The sequence below is a fragment of the Ananas comosus genome, linkage group 9 (genome assembly GCF_001540865.1).
Source record: "Ananas comosus cultivar F153 linkage group 9, ASM154086v1, whole genome shotgun sequence".
Taxonomy (NCBI): Eukaryota; Viridiplantae; Streptophyta; class Magnoliopsida; order Poales; family Bromeliaceae; genus Ananas; species Ananas comosus.
The window spans coordinates 13,456,945-13,478,142 of record NC_033629.1 but is presented as its reverse complement, the minus strand read 5'-3'; the positions used below and the strand labels follow the sequence as shown (position 1 = coordinate 13,478,142).

Here is a 21,198-nt window from a genome sequence, read left to right as displayed (position 1 = left end):
CTCCGTGCTACCAAGTTGTTTTCGATGATTCGGCTTTCAAATCGACGATCGGCTCCATTAGACTTGATCTATACTATTGAAAGTATTTGAAACTAAATTTCAAATTTCTTCGACATCATTTGACTAGTGATCAAAAGATCTCAAAATTAACAATTTTAATAGCCGATGTGGTGTATTTGTGAGTTTAACGGTGTAAAACAATCCAAATGCGATGAAAATTTTATAGAAATTTTTTTTCACTATTTAGAGTAAGATCAGTATATCTGATCTTGAATTTAAATCTTTTATCATAATTTTTCATGAGATTTTTATTTTCAGCCGTTCAATTTTAGACTACTTGTTTGATAGGTAAATGATATCAAAAAATTATGAAATTTAGTTTCTAAATACTTTCAATAGTGTAGATCAAGTCTAACGGAGCCGATCGTCGATTTGGAAGCCGTATCATCGAAAACAACTCGGTAGCACGGAGCGCTCCGTGCTATCGATAGTATAATAGCCTAGTTCTATATATATATATATATATATATAGGTATTCTCAAAGGTAGTCCCAAGTGGAAACTAAATTCGACTTCATGCCCAAAAAGAAAAATTAAAATAGCATCCACAAATATTCTAGTTAATTTTTATTGCTAGGTTCGATATCAAAAGCATCTCTCTAACTATATTTTGATGCTAACTCACATATAAAAAACCCACAATATATGCCATAATCAGAGAAGAATAATTTAGTGGATATTATAAGAGATAAATTTTAATTAATATTATTATTTCTAACACAGATGCCTTCAAATCCTAATACTATTAAAATATTCAGAAAACTGCTATAAAGAATCAAAATCTCTAGCTCTTTTGATATCACAAATTTTTTTAAATCTTTTTAAGTAATTGAAGTACATGAATAATAATAATATATCTATTATCTACCTATTATTTATTATCTATTAATCTATTAATTAACTTATATGAAATTTTAATATTTTTTGCTACGTAGCAAGTTATCGTTCATCCTCTCCATCATTGGACCATTTTCTTTTTCTTCATCAAACTTTCAATTAATACATCCCACTGCGGCCGAAGGAATCGTCGTTATTTTCACTATCACCGTCGCCGGAGAAGGCGTTGTCAATTCCGTCCCTGCAACCAATAGCGAGGGACTTTTTGTGAAGTACAAGGGAATATTTTATAGTCCCTACTGCAAGCGCAGGTTCTTTTACTAGTAATAATTATTAGGAAGTAATTGCAATTACTATGGTGAAAAGCAGCAAATTATTAAAAAGATATAATAAATACTTTTGGATTATCCTAACATGATAATAATAATAATAATAATAATAATAATAATAATAATATCCTACATTTGTTTTAATGTGAATGGTCCTAAAATATATCTTTGTACTTATTCTAAATATATAAACGCTATATTAAAAAGTCTCCTCATATGATACGCCTATACGTAATAACTTATTCTCTTTTTTGAGAATATGTAACTTACTCTCCTCCACCGGGAATAGGCCTCTTCTTATTAGGGCTGGCAAACGAGCGAGCCGGCTCGCGTTCGACTCGTGTTCGGCTCGATATTTAGCTCGCTCGAGCTCGACTCGAAATTAAATGAGCCGAGCTTGAACAAAATAAAAGGCTCGAAATTCATTTCAAGCCGAGCTTGAGTATTACTCGGCTCGTTCGAATTAGGCTCGAAAAGCTCGAAAGCTCGATATATATATATATATATAAAATGTATTTTAATTATATATAGGCTTTAATTTAATTTGGGCCATTATTGTTGGCCCATAAAATAAACCCAACAAGTACAACAGTGTAATTGAGCCCAACTCTAAATTTACATAACACACTCTCTCTTTCAGACTTTCACTGTTGCACATAACCCTAAAACATGATAATATTCAAATTCCCAAATCCCTAATTTTTTTTCCTCTCTCTCTCTCTCTCTGACCCTCACCCAGTCAGGCAGTCACCCTAGCTTACATTTCTTACAATTATTTTGTATTTTGAACTATTGAACATGTTGTATCAAATTATAGGTAATGTTCTATAAAAATTAAACTATTGATTATATTATGTCGAGAATTTCAATCGGCTCGTTTAGAGCTCGAGCTCGGCTCGACTCGAAATTAGGCTCGCTCGAGTTCGGCTCGAATTAATTTCAAGCCGAGCTTGAGCCTAGATTTAGACTCGAAATTAATTTCAAGCCGAATTTGAGCTGACATAAGCTCGCTCGAGCTCGGCTAGTTTCCACCCCTACTTCTTATTCCATTCACCTTCTAAGTCCGTCCCTATTCCCCAGTCCCTATTCTCATATATTTTAATATTATATATTATATATATATGATTTGTTTCCTCTTGTCCATTGTTGAGTCAAGGATGGATATTAGGTAGAGAGTTTCCTCAAAAAAAAAAAAAGAAAAAAAGAAAAAAAAGGAGAAGATATTGGTAGAGAGAGATTCCTGACTCCCACAATTGGTTTGAAATCAACGCCGAATCTTTTACTCTTCTCCATACGCTCTAAAAGTGAGCTTCTTTTTCTTTTGCGCACCAATTGTTGGATGTTACGTGCTTACTTGCGTCTTTCGATTTGTTTTTGTTCTCTAATCTGTGAGTATCTCNATATATATATATATATATATATATAGGTATTCTCAAAGGTAGTCCCAAGTGGAAACTAAATTCGACTTCATGCCCAAAAAGAAAAATTAAAATAGCATCCACAAATATTCTAGTTAATTTTTATTGCTAGGTTCGATATCAAAAGCATCTCTCTAACTATATTTTGATGCTAACTCACATATAAAAAACCCACAATATATGCCATAATCAGAGAAGAATAATTTAGTGGATATTATAAGAGATAAATTTTAATTAATATTTTTATTTCTAACACAGATGCCTTCAAATCCTAATACTATTAAAATATTCAGAAAACTGCTATAAAGAATCAAAATCTCTAGCTCTTTTGATATCACAAATTTTTTTAAAATCTTTTTAAGTAATTGAAGTACATGAATAATAATAATATATCTATTATCTATCTATTATTTATTATCTATTAATCTATTAATTAATTTATATGAATTTTTAATATTTTTGGCTATGTGGCAAGTTATCGTTCATCCTGTCCATCATTGGACCATTTTCTTGTTCTTCATCAAACTTTCAATTAATACATTCCGCTGCGGCCGAAGGAATCGTTGTTATTTTCACTATCACCGTCGCCGGAGAAGGCGTCGTCAATTCTGTCCCTGCAACCAATAGCGAGGGATTTTTCGTGAAGTACAAGGGAATATTTTATAGTACCTAATGCAAGCGCAGGTTCTTTTACTAGTAATTACTACGGTGAAAAGCGGCAAATTATTAAAAAGATATAATAAATACTTTTGGATTATCCTAACATGATAATAATAATAATAATAATAATATCCTATATTTGTTTTAATGTGAATGGTCCTAAAATATATCTTTGTACTTATTCTAAATATATAAACGCTATATTAAAAAGTCTCCTCATATGATACACCTATACGTAATAACTTATTCTCTTTTTTGAGAATATGTAATAACTTACTCTCCTCCACCGGGAATAGGCCTCTTCTTATTCCATTCACCTTCTTCGTCCGTCCCTATTCCCCAGTCCCTATTCTCATATATTTTAATATTATATATATATATATATATATATATATATATATGATTTGTTTCCTCGTGTCCATTGTTGAGTCAAGGATGGATATTAGGTAGAGAGTTTCCTCAAAAAAAAAAAGAAAAAAAGAAAAAAAAAAGGAGAAGATATTGATAGAGAGAGATTCCTGACTCCCACAATTGGTTGGAAATCAACGCCGAATCTTTTACTCTTCTCCATACGCTCTAAAAGTGAGCTTTTTCTTTTGCGCACCAATTGTTGGATGTTATGTGCTTACTTGCGTCTGTCGATTTGTTTTTGTTCTCTAATCTGTGAGTATCTCTCTGTCCATGAAAGACTTTTTTTTTTTTTCTTGTGGAGGAATTGGTTCATATGTATCTGTTTGATAGCTCTGCTGTTCCATTCGATTGGTTATTTTAGTGATTTTTTGTGTTTTATGAAGTAGGATAGGAGATGTGATCTGGGTTTGTGAGTTTGGAACTAATGGTGCCATAAAGATGTGATTTTTGGTATTTTTGTTGAACGATTACTCGTTTATTGATATGTTCCTTTTTGTTTATGAATCTTGCGGAGATGCTTAGTTACGCTCTATTATCCAATTTGAGTTTCACTGACCTATTTTCTTACACTCTATTATAATCAGAAGGAGATAAATGTTTGGTTTTTGTTCGATTTAAATCAGGCCATGATTTGAGAACTAGATATTTATATTTGTATTCGGTAGATATTATAAAAGAAAACAAATTCCTTTGCTTTTCCGTAGAATGTTACACGTCTCCATCCCTCCTATCATCTTCTTAATCAATCACATGATTGATGATTCATATCCAGCTCTACTGAGAGAAGAAATCGCACCTTCCCTGTACTTTTTTGTACTTTTTTATTTTATTTTATTTGTTAATTTTAGGTTTTTTGGTAAGCAACCCTTTATTGTTACTTAAGAGTAGCATGGATGGGACTAGGGTTTCCATGTGGAGTCAAAACCTTGGCATTAATAATTATTTGTCCATATCAGATTATTTTTAATTTGTTCTACTAATGCGATACGATGACTTAGATATCTAGTTCATTAATGTTCCATTCGACCGAATTGGCGGCATTGGGTTCACAGTACTCTCTTTTTTTTTAATTTCCAGTTATGTTGGATTCTTCCTCAGTTGTAATTTTATTACCTAATAATCTCATTTCATGGTTCTCTTATTATCAGGATTTGAGGTAAACAAATAATGAGTTACCAAACAGACAATAGGAATATGGTGCCACATGAGGTTTTAATCTAACCTTGCAGTTTCACCATATCTATAAAAATATTTATAATACTTGTATAGCTCTTCAAATGAAATTACTTTGTGTTTATGTGATTGAACAGGGGAAGTATTTTGCTATTTTTTTCTGAATCACACACACATGTTTCTTCTTGCTGCAGAAGTACCACCCAACAAGAGTACTTACTCTTGTTTACCAACCATTTGCTGTTGCAACAATTGCAATATTAGCGTACCGTGAAGCAAAGATTAACACTAGAGTCCGCAACTTAACTGGATATACCCTCTTCTTCTTAAGCTCTCTCGCAATAATTATTGTAAGTTCCACCTCCTTTTCTTTCCTGTAAATTCAAGTACTTGCCTAATCTCTTAATGTGGTAATTTTGGACAATAGTTGGATGTGGCAACTTCTGGAAAAGGAGGAATTGGGGTCTTCATTGGTATTTGTATTGTTAGCGGGGTTTTTGGAGTTGCTGATGGCCATGTTCAAGGGGGGATGGTTGGTGATTTGTCCTTAATGTGTCCAGAATTCATCCAGGTATTTTTAGATTGGATTTTTGCATATAAATACCCACTGCAAATATGTGAAATCACACAAATACTCCTGCAAATTTGATATGTGCTTGTGCCCCTGAAAAAACATGGTTATATACATTCATGCGTCTTGCCTGGAATATATATGTAAAATCGTTTTGGCATTGCTACCCCGCCCGATCATCACACATGCTAAGAAGCAAGGTTTTCAGAAGTACGCACAAAAAGGCCAACTTTTTGTGCGGGGGTTTGTTAGTTTTTAGTTCTTTGACTGTGTGTCTTTTCCTTGATGAACTATTTGAAATTTTGCAACTTTGGAGCAGTTTTACTCTTTTTGTTACTTATCCTTTCTTTTGGGTGGCTCTGCAGTCCTTCCTGGCGGGGCTAGCTGCATCTGGTGCCCTAACCTCTGGTTTAAGGCTAATTACAAAAGCAGCATTTGAGAATTCTCAAGATGGTCTTCGAAAGGGTGCAAGTATGTGTACTGCATTTTTGTTCTCTGCACATTGGATTTAGAACAATGCTTAGTGCATTCTATTTGATACATTCGCCGGAATCACTTTTAACTTATATATGTTATTTTTAACGACTTCATGCAGTGCTATTCTTTTCAATTTCATCATTCTTCGAGTTATTATGTGTTCTTCTATATGCCTTCGTCTTCCCCAAGCTACCGATCGTAAAGTACTACCGAGCAAAAGCAGCTTCTGAAGGAGCAACAACTGTCACTGCAGATCTTGCAGCTGGTGGCATTCAAACGCACAATAATCAAGGAGTCTGTGTCCCCCTGATGGTTCTGGGTTCTTCCTTTTTTGGGGGTGGGGGNGTTGGTGTTGAAACAATTGCCTGTTAAATAGAAAGAATCAACTTTTTGGAATTTTATGTTTTGCAGGCTGAGGAGGATCTGAAACTCTCAGAACGATTGACGAACAGGCAGCTGTTGTGGCAAAATATAGATTATGCAATCGATGTGTTTCTGATATATGTTTTGACCCTATCAATCTTCCCTGGATTTTTGTCTGAGGACACCGGATCCCACAGCTTAGGTTCATGGTAAGTTTCATCTCTTTTTTTTTTTTACCCCCTTTGTACCTTATTTTTATTGACATCCTTAATTCATCTTTGTATGATCACACCAGTGTATTATTGCTGTTTTCCTGGTGATTGCTCTGTGCCGTTATATATACCCAAGCAACTCTTAAGATGCATTGAACACTTAGCACCTGTTTGGCTGGCTTCTAGGATGGCTTCTCTACTCCGAGAAGTAGTGGCCATGCATTTGGCAACCAAAATATTCTAGAGCTTTTCCGCGGTTGGTACTATGAGCGTTCGGACAGCCTTTGGGCCCTAAAACGAAAGGATCCAATTTGGAACTTCACCTACTGCTATTGTAAGAAGTTGTTAGGAAATTTTATTGGAAAATCTGTTAATGCCTTTTCAACCAGCTCTAGTGAAAGAAACTTTTCTACCGAAGCTTCAATGGACCAAATGCGCTATTAATATAGCATTGCTGTAACCTTGCATTTCTCTTGCCATAACTTGATTGTTCTCAGCAAAATTTGAGATCAACACGAAAGCCAGCAAACCAAATACCACATTCTTCCAGATAAATTGTTTTCTTTAGCTGATTGATGTCTATTACTTAGGTATGCGCTTGTCTTGATCGCGATGTATAATGTGTGGGATCTCATTGGAAGATACGTTCCTCTTCTCGAGTTCCTTAAGTTGACATCTCGAAAGGGACTCACGGCCGCAACTCTCTCGCGCTTTGTGCTCATCCCTGCATTCTATTTCACCGCTAAGTATGGCGATCAAGGGTGGATGATCATGCTGACGTCGGTCCTAGGGCTGAGCAATGGATATCTCACCGTCTGTGTTTTCATGGCGGCACCCAGAGGATACAAGGTAACTGAATTTTGACCAGTGCTTACGCATAAGTGGCAGAAGTAATACTTACTAATAGTAACTGGCAAATATTAAATCAAAGTTCACAAGAGTAAGAATCTTAGTTATCTTGATTTTTCTGCAATCCCTTAACTGAACGTTCATGAGCAGCTTGAGTTCAACTCAGAGTTAAGCAAGTTGTTGATTGAGCTGCTCGAGTTTACTTTAACTTGCTTGAGTTCATCTTGTTTCCTTGAGGGTATTGATCACTTAAATATGTGAAGTTATCTTTTGATAATGGAGAATGATCAGAATTTTCTTTTTTCACACCCCTTTGTTCTTTTTCTTCAGGGACCTGAGCAAAATGCTTTGGGAAACTTGCTTGTCCTCTGCCTATTAGCAGGTATATTCTCAGGGGTCACACTTGATTGGCTGTGGCTGATTGGGAAAGGCTGGTAATTTTGAAGTATTTTTTGTTATTGCCTCATTATGTTATTAATTGTTTTTTATCTTTGGACGTCCTATGTAATACGAACTCATAGTGTGGAAATTATGACTATTGTTTAACTATTCAGTGGCTGTCACTTCTCAGCCACCCTTCTGAAAAGTCAATTTGCAGAAGCTTGAAATGTATTACCAAGCCAAATTGTAATTCCACTTTACGTGTTTAATATGAGTACGAGTTGAGTTCCTCCATATAAATAAAGACAAGGATAGATTTAATAGGGCATGAGTTGAGTTACTCCTTTTTGCTGATGGTTACGATGGACAAATAGAAATGATATTCTGCTTTGATCTTCTATTTGGCTAAGAAACCAAAAGTTATGCAGTTCGATTTTGTCAACTTTGTTGAAGATGAACTATTATCAAAGACAATTAGTTTTGAGTATTTGTTCTTCAATCAAGCAAGCATTTCTTCATTATTAATGAATCAGAGTCTGCGCCATTCATTCAGAACTGAATTTTGTATCTGGAGCAAGAAGGAAAAAAAAAGAAGAGATTGTTCCTTGATGAATTGAACCAACTGGACAAAATGATTCGTATCAAACTACATATGTTGCAAATTTTATCTCTTGTATACATACAATTTGTATGATTAAAGAAGAAATCAGAGATTAAGCATCACAGATTTCATCTAGTTACAGTAATGCTTAAAAATCAGGTCTACAATACCAGATAGCTTCAAAGAACAATTAAGAATTCTTCAGTGCAATCCGTTTGTGCCAGTTCTATATGACAAAAAGAAATCCAAATCTAAAACAAAACAATGACATCGGGAGATCATAAAAATCTCAATTTGAGTTCTCCTCAACACAGTATTTGATGGAAAAGAAAAGCTGTTCTTCCATACAAAGTTATACATACTTTGAAGAAACACAAGAAATGAAACGCTCCCTTGAAAGATGATACAAGGCATTGAACTGAACATATATGTGAATGATGCAATGAGTGTTCTAAGTCCACCATGGATCTTCACCAGTTCTGAAATCGGTTTCAACCCACGGCACAAATAGAACCTTGCCATCATCGATGTCGGCATGAACCAAAGCCAGTGACTGTTTGAAGGAAAATTACAGGTAAAGCCAACACTACTAGGAGAAGTGAACAATAGATGACCTTAGTGAAAAAATAGCAAGGGATCCCATGATATGAAGAAAATAAACAGGGTTTTGATGTAAATAATTCAAGATTGTGTAGAGTTTATTTTGTAGAAGTATGAACTGTGATAAGATTTAACAGTGGTATTAACATCTTGAATGTAGAGAGTGTGAACCAAGAGCATTAGGGTAATAACTAATAATAGAAAAAAAAAAAATTTTCTTTTGGCCCTGTCAGTGTTTTCGCAAAAGCCTGAGAAATACAAAAAAGTTTCTGTAAATCCTCCAAACAGCTTCCCACCATTGAAGAACCTAAAGCTTCAAAGTCGAGCTTCTAATTTATGGAGCCAAAAGCTCATTTAGCTTTTTTTATCTATAAAATTTTTAGCTATTGCTTTTTATACAAAAAGTACCGTAAAAGCTAAGGGCAAACAGATGGTTTTAGTCAAATTATATGCTATCCACGCTTCCAGGACATAATCATTTTTAACTTCTTAAAAAGTGACACTTCGACAATTTTCGTAAAATTAAATTAGTAATGCCATCTAGTTAGATTCAGTTCTTCAGAAAATTAATTGAACAACTAAATCCATTCATGCTACTTAATCGCTGAGAGGTAGGAAATATACGTAATGTCAAATGATGTGATTTACCAAACTAAACCAATATATGAATAACTGAACCACCATTTACGATCAATATATAACAAAAACCAAGAAAAAGAAACACTTACCAATGGTGCAGGTCCCCTCACAACCTTGCCTTGATTGTTGTATCGGGATCCATGGCAAGGGCAAATGAACTTGTTCTCAGCTTTATTCCATGGAACAACACACCCGAGGTGCGTGCACACTGCATTGATCCCATAGGTTGCCAGGGTTCTGTCAGCCTCCACGATAAGGTAGGTAGGATCTCCCTGCGCAGGTTTTAGATATTCGAATTGCTAAGTAAAGTTCATCTGAAATTACCCCCAGGAGATTTCAGAAAAAGCAGTAATCCTTTTAGAAGTAGACACAATACTTGTCCTAAGGGGTCTATTGCCACCTCCTCTATTTAGTATACACTCTTCAGTGACACAAATATGTAAATACATGCTTCTTATATCCCATGAAACATAGGAGGGCCTTGCAGTAGAAATGTAGAATGGAAAATACAGGAGACAGATAACCTACTTTCAACCCTTGAGTGAGTGTTCTATCATTAGGACCATGTTTCTTGATCCATTCTGAGGCAATAACATCATTTCCAAGTGCATCTTTTGCGTAGGTTCCGCTGCCGGCTCCGCCTGAACTGTAGAGTATATTTCCAAATGATAAAAACATGAGCATCTCCATCAAAAGTTCTTATGAACAGCGACCACTCTGTGGTTAAACAAAGCTTAAAGGAGATATGTGCATCAATCCTGCGAAAGCAAAGGCCGGAAACCTACAATACAATTGCAATGGAATATCTCAAGTGGTCAATGTATAAATCCTAATTCCATTCCACCAAAATTTAGATTGATGCAGCTTGTTTTATCAGACTGAAACTTCTGCCGGATGCAATTTGAGCACGATTGTTAGAATTGCTGATGGTTTTTTTTTCTTAAAATCCGCTAATAGGTTTCCATAGAGAATCAAAGGTTCTGCTTTTGGGTCCTAGAAACTCGTTTCAACTCCCAATCATCGCCAGAAGCTCTAAACTTCTGCTTCTCGGGCAGAGAAGCTGCTTAGCCTTTCGCGGGCCAAACTAGCAGTTATCAGAAGAAGAGAACAACATAATCAAACTAGAAAGCAAGAAATACAAGTACCACACTTACATATAGCTGGAAACATTGCTACTGCTCAATTCAATTTGCAAAGGGAAAGCTAAGAGATAAAGAGAATTGAGATCTTACCCAGGAGGGACAAAGAAGGCGGCATAGGGGACCAGCATTATCGCGGTGGGCAACGAAACAGCTCCCAGAAGAAGCAGATTCATCAGCTGCCGCTTCCCCATGTCCGGCACCCGGTCTGCCGGAATGCTGCTCGTCGCCTGGCATCTCACCAGCCCACCACCACTCTGCTTCTCCTTCTTCTCCCTTCCAAATGAGCCCAACCCTTTAATGCGCTTCCCGACGAGCGCTTTCGACGGCGAAAACACCCCATTCTTAGCAGAACAAAGCTGACAACATCACATAACAAGGGAAAAGAAGATCATAGACTTCTCCAGTAGGTTTTGTTAGCCAAAATACCGTCGCCAACTGATCATGAATAGTTCTAACACGCACAAAGTGAACATAAAGAGCAACAACAAGAAATATACATCGTAAATTAGTGGAAAACAGATGGTGGTGCTTAGGACTAGCTCTATAACTATGTAAAACAACCGTTATTTTCTAAAAACTGGAAGCTTAAGCAATTGTTTTTAGAATTTAGGGAAGGAGGGGTTGGTTTTGAGTACCTGGGTGGGATTGGAAGCAGTAGAGAGAGCTGTGGAAGCCATGGGTGTTGATGGATCAGCTGCTTCTGCTTCTGCTTCTCTGCAGGTTTTGGAGATGAGCTTTTTTTTTAATAGTGGGAAAAGGCCAAAATAATGGAAAGAGATAAATGGTTGGGAGTTTTTATTGATGGAAAATGATTGGCCTCAGCTAGCCACATGTTTAAGATTGTGTTGAGCTCGAGCCCCTCTTCAGAACCATCTATGGGTTTGGGTTGGTCCGTGCCCGTTAACCCGATCCAATACTCTCTGTTTGTTAAGAGTTACTACTATTATTATTTTTTTTATTTCTGGGCTTCTAAGAATAAGGTTTTGTTCATCCATGATAAATTAAAATTATGAAAGTGCTTCTTGGTTTTCTTCAAATTATATCTTCAAGCTGGTGTTTTGACCTTCAAGTTTGGTAATTTGTCCATTTTTCACATCTAATTCCCCAAAACTTTTTCACTCCCAATATAGGTTTTTGATAACTGTTAACATTCCAATTGTTAAATCTTACACATGCCACTAACTTTTATTTAATTTCCAAGTCTTACTAATCTCTTTCCATCAGCCCATGGATTCATCATGGCCACGAATGGAAGGCGAAAGGCTCCAATGACATCGCGAATTTAAATCCACTGTCGACAATTCTAAACTGCGCTGCGTCTGGCCAGCAATCGATCACATCCGCCATGGAAAACTTTTATTTATTTGATTTTGTTCAGCAGTTGGTCCATATTTTGAGCTTCATTGGTTTAATATGCGAAAGAAATTATTATTTTTGTCTGCAACATGCTGTACAGCAGATGATTTTGCAAGCGCACAGTTTGAATCATGTGTCTGAATTCCTGAACATGGTTAAGCCAGAGAGTTCTCACTGGATAAAAATCCATGTCAACTTACAGAGTTACAGTAAGTTACAGAGAATGTTGATGCGCACAGCATTACCCTTCTGAGGTTTCTCCCTTACAAAAATCATTTTCACTTCACAGTACCAATCTTACCTACTGCTGTTCTATGAGAACTCATTTTCTTCGATTCTCAATTCGCCCCCACGAAACGAACATAACCGGTTATCCGTCCCAACCCAGCTGCGACCAGTATTTTTTGCAACCCCTCTGTCTTTCATCAACTCCCTAACTTTGTTTACACCTTCCCATTTTCCGGCTTCCGCAAGTGTATTCGAGAAAGCCATATACGCTCCGGGCCTCCCATCTCTACTCAACTCAAACACCTCTTTAGCTGCAATATTAGCCATCTCTACGTCCCCGTGAAGCCGAGCTGCTCCAAGAAGCGCTCCCCACACGTCGGAGTTCGGCTTCTCGGGTATCCCTTTGATAAAGCCATAGGCTTCGTTTAAACTTCCCGTGCGCCCCAGCAGATCGACCATGCAAGCGTAGTGTTCCATCCTTGGTTTAAGAGAATACTCCCTCTCCATACTAAGAAATATTCCTTGGCCCCTCGATACTAACCCTGCATGCCCACAGGCCGATAAAGCACTCAAAAATGTCGCGTAATTGGGCTTGCCACTACTTTCTCCCATCATTTCATCGAAAAGTTCGAGAGCTTCAAAAGGGAAACCATTCTTTCCGTACCCATCTATCATCGATGTCCAAGAGAAAACATTCTTTGCTTCCATGTGATCGAAGATTTTCCGTCCATCCTCAACTCTTCCACACTTGGAATAAAAATCTATAAGCGCGCTCCCTGACTTAATATGCGAGAACAAGTTGTTCTTTATAACTTGGCAATGAACTTGTTCTCCGAATTCCAATGCCGATAAGAGAGAGCAAGCTCCAAGCAAGCTAACAAAAGTAGAAATTGTCGGCCGAAAGTTTAGCCGCAGCATTGTCTTGTATACTTCTAGCGAACCTCCCGCAGTTTCCAATGTTTTACTATATCCTTCGATCATCGCATTAAAAGCGACTGCGTCCTTTTCTAACATATTATCGAACATATTTTGAGCATCTCCGAACAACCGTTCATTCATATAACCAACAATCAACGCGGTCGAACACACGATGCTCCTCTTCGACATCATAAAAAATACATTCCTTGCATGGCACACTTTTCCATTCTTCACATACGAATCAATCAAAGCAGAAAACAGGACATCATCATGCTCGAACGCCGATTTGACGATGTGGGCGTGAACCTCTCTAGCTAGATTGATCGAAACCGAGGTCGCAGAGAGCTTCAGGACCATCGATAGCGCAAACCCATCGGGCTTTTGATTCGAAAACACAAGCTTTCGAACGAGCAGTAGTAACTCTTCGACAGAGCCTTCTCTGAAGTACCCGGCGATTAGATAGTTATAAGCCGAGAGGGTCGGGCTCGGCATTTGATCGAACACCTTGCGTGCATTGTGCAAGCAGCCGCTTTTGATGTGGAGGATGAGGAGCTTGATGGATACGCTGGTGCTGGGGCGGAAACCGGATTCGAGGATGTGGGCGTGGATGGTTCGACCGTTGGAAGGGGAATCAGAGTCGATGAAGCGTTGGAGAAGTGAAGCGACGGAAGCGGAGTTTCGGAGTATGTGGTGGGGGTGGTGGGTTTGAGTGATAAGGGAAGAGAAGGATCTTCTAAAGGGGAAACATCTCCTCATCCTTGGGCGTTGGGGGGGTTATTCTGCTTTGAACTCGTGCTTATTCTGGATGGAATAGGTCGGAGTGACAGGTTTTACCGTTTCATCGGAAGTTACTCTGATTTTTGGACCAAAAAAATACCATAGTTAGGCCTTAATGCAGCCAAGTCCCTACCAGTGTTTCGTTTCATAATTTTAAGGCTTTGAGTAGGATTGAATTGAATAAAATAAGATAAGAAAGTGATGCAGCGAAGCAGAAGAGGTTATCGAATAGGTGTTAGAGGTCGGGACTGGCAGAAAGGATCTAATGTCTCGGCCGTTGGGCAGCATTTGTTCATTTTTTTTTGGCATGATTATTTGATCAAACCAAACTCAGAGGATAACTGATCCCTAAAATTGCTCTCTTGTTTTATCTAATTTAATCCAAGACAAGTGGCAAAAGAGCCCTACACTGTTAGCCTTAAAGCCTAAGTGGGTGAAACTGAGCCTAGCCCAGCCTAAGTGGGCCTGAAGCACTATGCTTGGGCCAGAGTTGAAACCATTTGGATAAAAGCTTGAGTGTAGATTCGGCGGACCCTAGCTCGGCCTGCTCATATCTCCGCGCACACGACTGTTTATCTTGTGGGTTCCATAACTCATCAATTCGATCTACTCGTNGCAGTGGGAGAATCATAACTTACAAAACCTGGATGCAGATGAAGACAAAATGACTAAAAATTCAGCATCAGAGAGAGAGAGAGAGAGAGAGAGAGAGAGAGAGAGAGAGATGTTTATATATGTTGGGGACCATGATACTTGATGCTCTCTAGAGACAAAGTTGTAGTATAATAATTGTGCCATCTGCATGGGGGGAAAGGCGTGGGATGTAGCAACCCCATGCACTCATGTTGCATGCAACAACAAAGCCCTAAATATATAGACCTAACCCACCACTATACTACATCCCCTTCAACTCCTCCTAACACCAATTATAACACACACACACACACACACACACACACACACATATCTCCTCCTCACTACCTATAATTCCCAGCGTGCACATGAGCTTCACCTTTTGACTGCCATTTCCCACTCTTTTTTTTTTTTGTTTTCTGCTGTGCAGGAAGCTACACCAGGACACAAAGGCAAAGCAGTGATATAAAAGCAAAAGCTGATCTCTCCTCTTCCTCTCTCTCTCTCTCTCTCTCTCTCTCTCTCTCTCTCCACCCCCAACCCCCAATGAGTGGAGATGGAGAGTTAATTCTCTCTTTCTCTCTCTTGCCATACTTAGCTCTCACAGTGCAATTTTTGCTTTAGCCTTTCTCTTCTTCCCATGTAGTTAGAGAATCCATTAAAGAAGTATTCCAAAGGTGGAATGGGCTGAGGTGCTGGATTGTGCAATATTGCAAAGAGATATTGGGCCTCTTTAGTGAAAGTCTAGAGCACTAAAAAAAATAGTGTTTCTTTTATAATTTCCTTCCATAATATAGATATATATATATATATATTTGGAACCTTCAAAGTAATCCACTGGTCTCAAAATCGTGTATGATTTATTAGCATATTTACTTTACATAATTTAAAATTAAAAAAATAGACTTCTAGGACATTTCTATAACAATATCTGTAGTCTTATTTCATTGTTGCTAAATATATGACATAAGCTAGTCCGAGGACTAGATATGTTGCCAATATACATATGAGCCAGTTTAGCCTAAATTCTAAAAAGAATAATTCCTATAGAATTTATTTTAGTTTGAAAAAATTATTTATATTAAAAACTGTAAAGTGTTCGACTATATGCCAACACACACACATTCATTATATATATAAAGAGAGAGAGAGAGAGAGAGAGAGAGAGAGAGAGAGAGAGAGAGAAGGTCCGGCTACTATACTCTTATAAATATAGATCCCTTTATATTTATAAATTTTCGATTGTTAGATTTATCTCTTTGACCATTTCTACCTGTTAGATAATACTATTCAACTAACCACCCACTCAACCCTAAGCGACCACTATCATTCTAATTGAGAACCACTATTATCTTAATCACACATCCCTTCATCCAACGACTGAAAATTTATGAGTACAAAAAAAATTTATACTCATAAGAGTATAATAGCCCTGCTGATCATATTTATACACACACACATTAGAATACCGTACAAATAAATGCTTCTCCGTAACTCCTCACACAGCTCCTGCACTAAGTATGCGTAACTCCATTAGATGGTACATTATTCTGACATTCCATTTCATAAAACTGCATCATAGCCCCTGAGCTGTTGAGAGCACTTTTGTCAATCTCATGCTACAATATAAATGGAACAAGTTAGTACCAATTTAGTTCGCTAAAGTGGCCCAATTAGTACATAGAATTGATTATGGGTGTGAAATGATAGACATGCAAATGATTGACTAGCAGTAGTGCTACTTCACTTCCAATTACTTTGACATTTAATTGCTTAGGGTAATGAAAAGTTACATAAGACAATATTATCCTTATTAAGTATAATTAAGAAAAGGGTAAGCTTTTGGAAGGTTTCCCATGTTTTCTTTGTCTACTCTTGACACTACAGGATCAGAAGACCAACCCCTCCACTATGTTGAATCACTTATATGATTAATGTTTCTTTTTCTCCTTTTGGAGGGGAGTTACATGATTACTGTTTCCAGCATCATAATAGGAGCTACATTTTGCTATTTCTAGATACATGAACATATGTACCATTAATGAAGTTATGCTTTTCTATGGGTTTAATGTACGAATACCGCTCGAACTATGAACAAATTATCGAATGGTTAATTTCTTGATCGATCCGACCTAACTTTCTAATGCCGTCTCTAGATGGACGCAGTTTTCCTTGTCCATTCAAATCAGCTAATTTTTTGGTAAGAATTAATTGTAAATCATATCATATGCTCCTTATTTCAGATATTTTTGATGTTTTAACTCTTTGTCATGAAACTATACATCTTATATATATTGAGGAATTAATATTGCTGGGAAAGGAAATGCTTCATTGCTTTGCCTCGTTCCATCAATGAAAAGTCATACATGTTTGAGAATAAGAATCAGATAGGAACAATTAAAGAAAGGGGCAAATTTAATATAAAAGATATAGGGCCTTTGAGATCTTTCAAACAATTTTAATGCACATGAGCGTGTCGGAAATTAAGTTAATTCTAAATTTTACTTTACAGTAGCCCATCAACTCACAATGAGAGAATTCTAATTCCCTTATGAGAAGGATTACATTTTTTGCCCTCAAAAGTTGGTAATTTGTCCAATAAAAGCCTTGATCTCTAGCTTTGCTTCTTGAATCACAATTTTCTAAGTTCAGAACGATAACTTTTGCTTCTGGCAAATAAAAATCTAGGGATTGTACTAATAACGGAGAGTTTAAACAAGTTTTAAGGTGAGAATTTACTTCTAATTTCAATTAGGAGATGTTAGATGGATGTTAATATATAACAGCTGATCATGCACCTTCTTTCGAACAGCTCTACCGAAATAGTATTTCTGCAGATGTCCTCGTCAGACCAGCCGAGCTCCAGCCTATGTGAAAGAAAGTAATAAGACCAAAGGAGGTCAAGTCATTTTCTTTTGATTATAGCTTCTCCCTTTGGTGGCTACACTATGTACCTAGCAAGTTCTATGCAGAGAAGGAATAGGCCAACCTTTTAACTCTTGCTGCCTCTCTTGGGCATCCTTCCAAGCTCCTCTCACATGGGGCTCTTCAAGCCTTACCACAGAAGAGAGAGAATGTCTCGCGAGGTCTCAATCTCTCTCTAAAAATCAATTTCTATTCCTGGTCCGTCATGTTGTATAGCCGGGGCTGCCTCATTAATCTGTCCTTCATTCCATCTTTACTTTAAATTTTATACGTACTTAATAAGTTACTATCTCATCCAAATTCAAAAATTATTTTTCTTTTGAAGTCGTGACTCGCGAATATTTACATAATAGATCAGATGCATGACAGATCACCAAGTAGTCTTCGGCTAATATAGTGAATCATATATAGTTCGGTGTTACTTTATCCTCTCTCTTTTCCCCTAATTTTCCTTGTGAGAAATTCATGTATGGTTATTTGGGTGACATTCCCTTTTGTTGTCTCTGGTGGTTATAATGAAACTTGGAACTGTGCAATTAGAGGTTATGTTTGGAGAACCTTTACCCCTCCAAATGTATAGCTTTCCAAAATTCGGGAGGGGATTGAACCCACCCGCTTTAATTTCCACTGTGCTCTGGCTCAAAGAACATGACCACAGAGCTGTACTACAGTGGGCCTTGTGACAGCACAGCAAATCAAATGTTCTCCAATACAAGCCACTCTCCATATGATGTTTCTACTTTGATTGCTAATATAGTTGAAAAAAATATCATGCACTTATTTCTAAAATTTCTACTATTAATACAGCTGGAAGCTTCATTTTGAAGCTTTTAGATCCGAACGTACGTGGCATCCTATAGTAGATGCGCGAATTGAACCCATAGATTCTTAAACTAATGGAGCTTGAAAGTTGAAACCGATCATCATACTATACTGCCCTGAAGATAAATTTGATAAGAAATGGTCAAGATTTGTGAAGACTATTTCTAAATTAGTTTAAGCCCTCTAATGCATAGATCTACATAATGTCATATATAAAATACAAAAGTCGATTTCATTGCCATTAGTTTTTTTATGTTATAACTTCAATTCAAAGCAGTAGTTATTTAACTTCAAAAAAAAGGAAAAAAAAAAAAACCAACCACCAAAATCAACGTCCTTATCTTCATTCTATTGAAAAGCCAAAACATAGGGATAAGGAACAGTATCAAGCAAAACCTATTAATTTAGCTACATATGGTTAAGTTTTTCAACATAGTTATTATTCTTCTGCATATCATCTAAGCTCGAGCTTGATGAGTCTAAACAACATGTGCCCATCGGGGACACGAATTGTAAGAAAAACAAAACGTACTTAGGCGGTAACCTAAATATATATTTTACGTACTTATACACGAGGACTTAAGCAAGACTCAGGAAACTTAATGGATATAAAATTGGTTAACGGATGTTATTGGTGTAGGTTAAGGGCTTTGGGAAGGTGCAAATGCTCAAGCATTACATACATATATATAGTTTATTTACCAAAATCTAAAATAAATACGTAGAAAAAGAAATTAAAAAAATTATGAAAAAAATAAAAATAGGATGACAAATTGGAAGGTGCTACGTACCATATGCGATGGATCTGTAATGGCAGTGGAGTGTCGCTGTAGCTTACATCACGGCATTCATTTCTTTAGCTGAAAATTACAAGATGAGAAAAAATAAAATAAAATCATTACCATATACATACAGCAACTAAAATGATTTGAAAAAGTTGCAAGCATATATTAAATAAAGGAAGATACAAAAAAAAAAAAACAATATATAGAAAAGAAGAAGTAAATATATTTCACTAGTATATCAGAGCTAATTTTTAAAAAAATTTTGTCATTGAATGGCTTATAATTTATGTATCTATATCTGACCATGCGCATTACAAACTGCTAGAAAAGACTTAATTCGAGATCATACATCTTACTTTTTTATTACATTAATTTTTTTTTTCTTTTTGAGCTAGCTCTCTGGTGATGCATTAGTAAGATGGAACTCTTATACAGTGAATAGTTCGTTATTACGGTTCGCAAATAAATTTTCTTTTAATTGCTGACGTGGTGGACTCGGTTCACGAGGTAGCTCCACTGCGCCCGCATCCGGGTGGAGCCCGGCGCCGGACGTGGTAGTGACTTGACGAGTGACTCGTGATTAGCTAGGTGTGGAGCAGTGGTGCACCGAGAAGGGCATAGTCGTCATTTCACCAAGTGCATTATTGAAATTATCGGGAGTTTCAAGGACTATCTTGTGAACGAGGCAGAGAAAGTACTGTTGACCGTAACTCCCTCCAAGTCAAAAACGGACGTTGTCGAGAACGCCGTCCAATTTCTCGCCACCTAGCATTTTCGTTCGTTTCAAATCTCCCACGTTTGTGTGCATTGTTAATTAACTAGACTTATATTTGATTTGCTTTAAATCATAAAAAATATGAAGTAATTTTCGATCGTACACTCGTAATTTTATTATAGTTAAAATTTAAATTTTTTAAAATAATATAATTAATTTTAATATATTATTTATTAATTTTTATTATTATTTTTTAAAAATTAGATTCTATCTTGAGTAAAATTGCCACCGGAAAGAAATGGCTCAATTGTTTTAAGAACATCAAGTATATTTATTGATGATATTATTTATGGAGCGAATTTTGATATTAATTTATGGATAGATTTATATTTCTTGATTGATGATATTTATTTATTGAATGAGACTTTCACTAGAATTGTAAAAAAATTATGTTATAATATTATAATATCACCTTTCGTTTTTTATAATGTCTATTATGATATTAAGCATATTTTTATTCTAATTTTGTTTTGTTTATTATTTATTATTATATGTAAGAAAAGAGGGAAACGGTTCTAAATGACAAATTGATGCGATAGTGAGATGATGCGATTCGATATCCAGGTTGTGCCGTTCTGGCATACGGATTCGGAGCCTGACACGTCAGCGATATCAGCCGCAGAGGTGGTATGTAACTGTTACACCGACGCTCATGACCTCCTCGACTAGCGAGTAGTGACTGCGCCTGTTTGCCGCTCCCGCCACCACCCGCCCCATACGCCAGAGCCACCTGTTTCCCTAGTCATTTCCTAGACCCGGTCTACCACGCCAACCTTGTATTGTCCTATTTGAAATTTTTTTCTTTTTCTCTTCTTTTGATCTCCTCTGCTGCAAATCTCGCTCATACACACCGGCAACAAATTGAATAGATTTTAAATATAAAAATTAGCGGTTATAAAAAAATCAGGAAATAAAATTTTGAGCTCTTATAGGTAGTAGCAAATTATCTGCAGCTGAAAATATAAAGTAACTAAATTTTATAATTTAAAATTTTGGATACTAACTATTAAACTCTTATTAATCAACTGTCTTAGATACGTTGGTAAATGATTATTTTAAAATTTTAAAAATAGAGAAAATAATGGAGGATTAAGTTGAAGGTCCACGGATGACATGGTGAACCAATTGCAGGCAATATTTCTACCTCACCGCATGACCATACTTGCCCCTTCCATTTTCGCTCCTTTCCCCTCTGTCTCTCTCTCATTACGACGCTCATGCCATTTCCGCAATCTCTAATCTCGGGGGAAGGAAAAA

General features: G+C 36.7%; 4 protein-coding genes across 4 annotated transcripts; 2 read left to right on the top strand and 2 right to left on the bottom strand.

Annotated features, from left to right (window-relative positions):
* LOC109715133 (equilibrative nucleotide transporter 3-like) lies at positions 4,171-5,041 on the top strand (the record flags this gene model as incomplete). Its single annotated transcript, XM_020239967.1, is given in 3 exon segments — positions 4,171-4,765; positions 4,863-4,923; positions 5,025-5,041. Coding segments are annotated over 2 exon segments (59 nt in total), but the record flags the coding sequence as incomplete, so codon positions are not given.
* Positions 5,067-8,063, top strand: LOC109714842 (equilibrative nucleotide transporter 3-like; the record flags this gene model as incomplete). Its single annotated transcript, XM_020239550.1, has 7 exons — positions 5,067-5,237; positions 5,315-5,458; positions 5,824-5,929; positions 6,054-6,247; positions 6,347-6,507; positions 7,101-7,359; positions 7,690-8,063. Coding segments are annotated over 7 exons (1,143 nt in total), but the record flags the coding sequence as incomplete, so codon positions are not given.
* LOC109715132 (cytochrome b6-f complex iron-sulfur subunit, chloroplastic) lies at positions 8,520-11,523 on the bottom strand. The gene is made up of 5 exons (XM_020239966.1): positions 11,358-11,523; positions 10,813-11,078; positions 10,109-10,226; positions 9,670-9,852; positions 8,520-8,894 (listed from the first exon to the last, which is right to left on the bottom strand). The coding sequence occupies exons 1-5, from the start codon at positions 11,397-11,399 to the stop codon at positions 8,793-8,795; spliced, it is 711 nt and encodes a 236-aa protein (XP_020095555.1). The 5' UTR covers positions 11,400-11,523; the 3' UTR covers positions 8,520-8,792.
* Positions 12,186-14,264, bottom strand: LOC109715131 (pentatricopeptide repeat-containing protein At1g28690, mitochondrial). Its single transcript, XM_020239965.1, has one exon. It carries the CDS (start codon positions 13,978-13,980, stop codon positions 12,391-12,393), a length of 1,590 nt encoding a protein of 529 aa, XP_020095554.1. The 5' UTR covers positions 13,981-14,264; the 3' UTR covers positions 12,186-12,390.

Coding starts and splice junctions, on each gene's coding strand:
- LOC109715132 (XM_020239966.1), bottom strand. CDS start 11,399: ATGGCTTCCACAGCTCTCTCTACTGCTTCCAATCCCACCCAG. Junction 10,227..10,812: donor GCCTTCTTTGTCCCTCCTGG/GTAAGATCTCAA, acceptor TATACTCTACAG/TTCAGGCGGAGCCGGCAGCG. Junction 8,895..9,669: donor TGAGGGGACCTGCACCATTG/GTAAGTGTTTCT, acceptor TCCTTCAAACAG/TCACTGGCTTTGGTTCATGC.
- LOC109715131 (XM_020239965.1), bottom strand. CDS start 13,980: ATGAGGAGATGTTTCCCCTTTAGAAGATCCTTCTCTTCCCTTATCACT.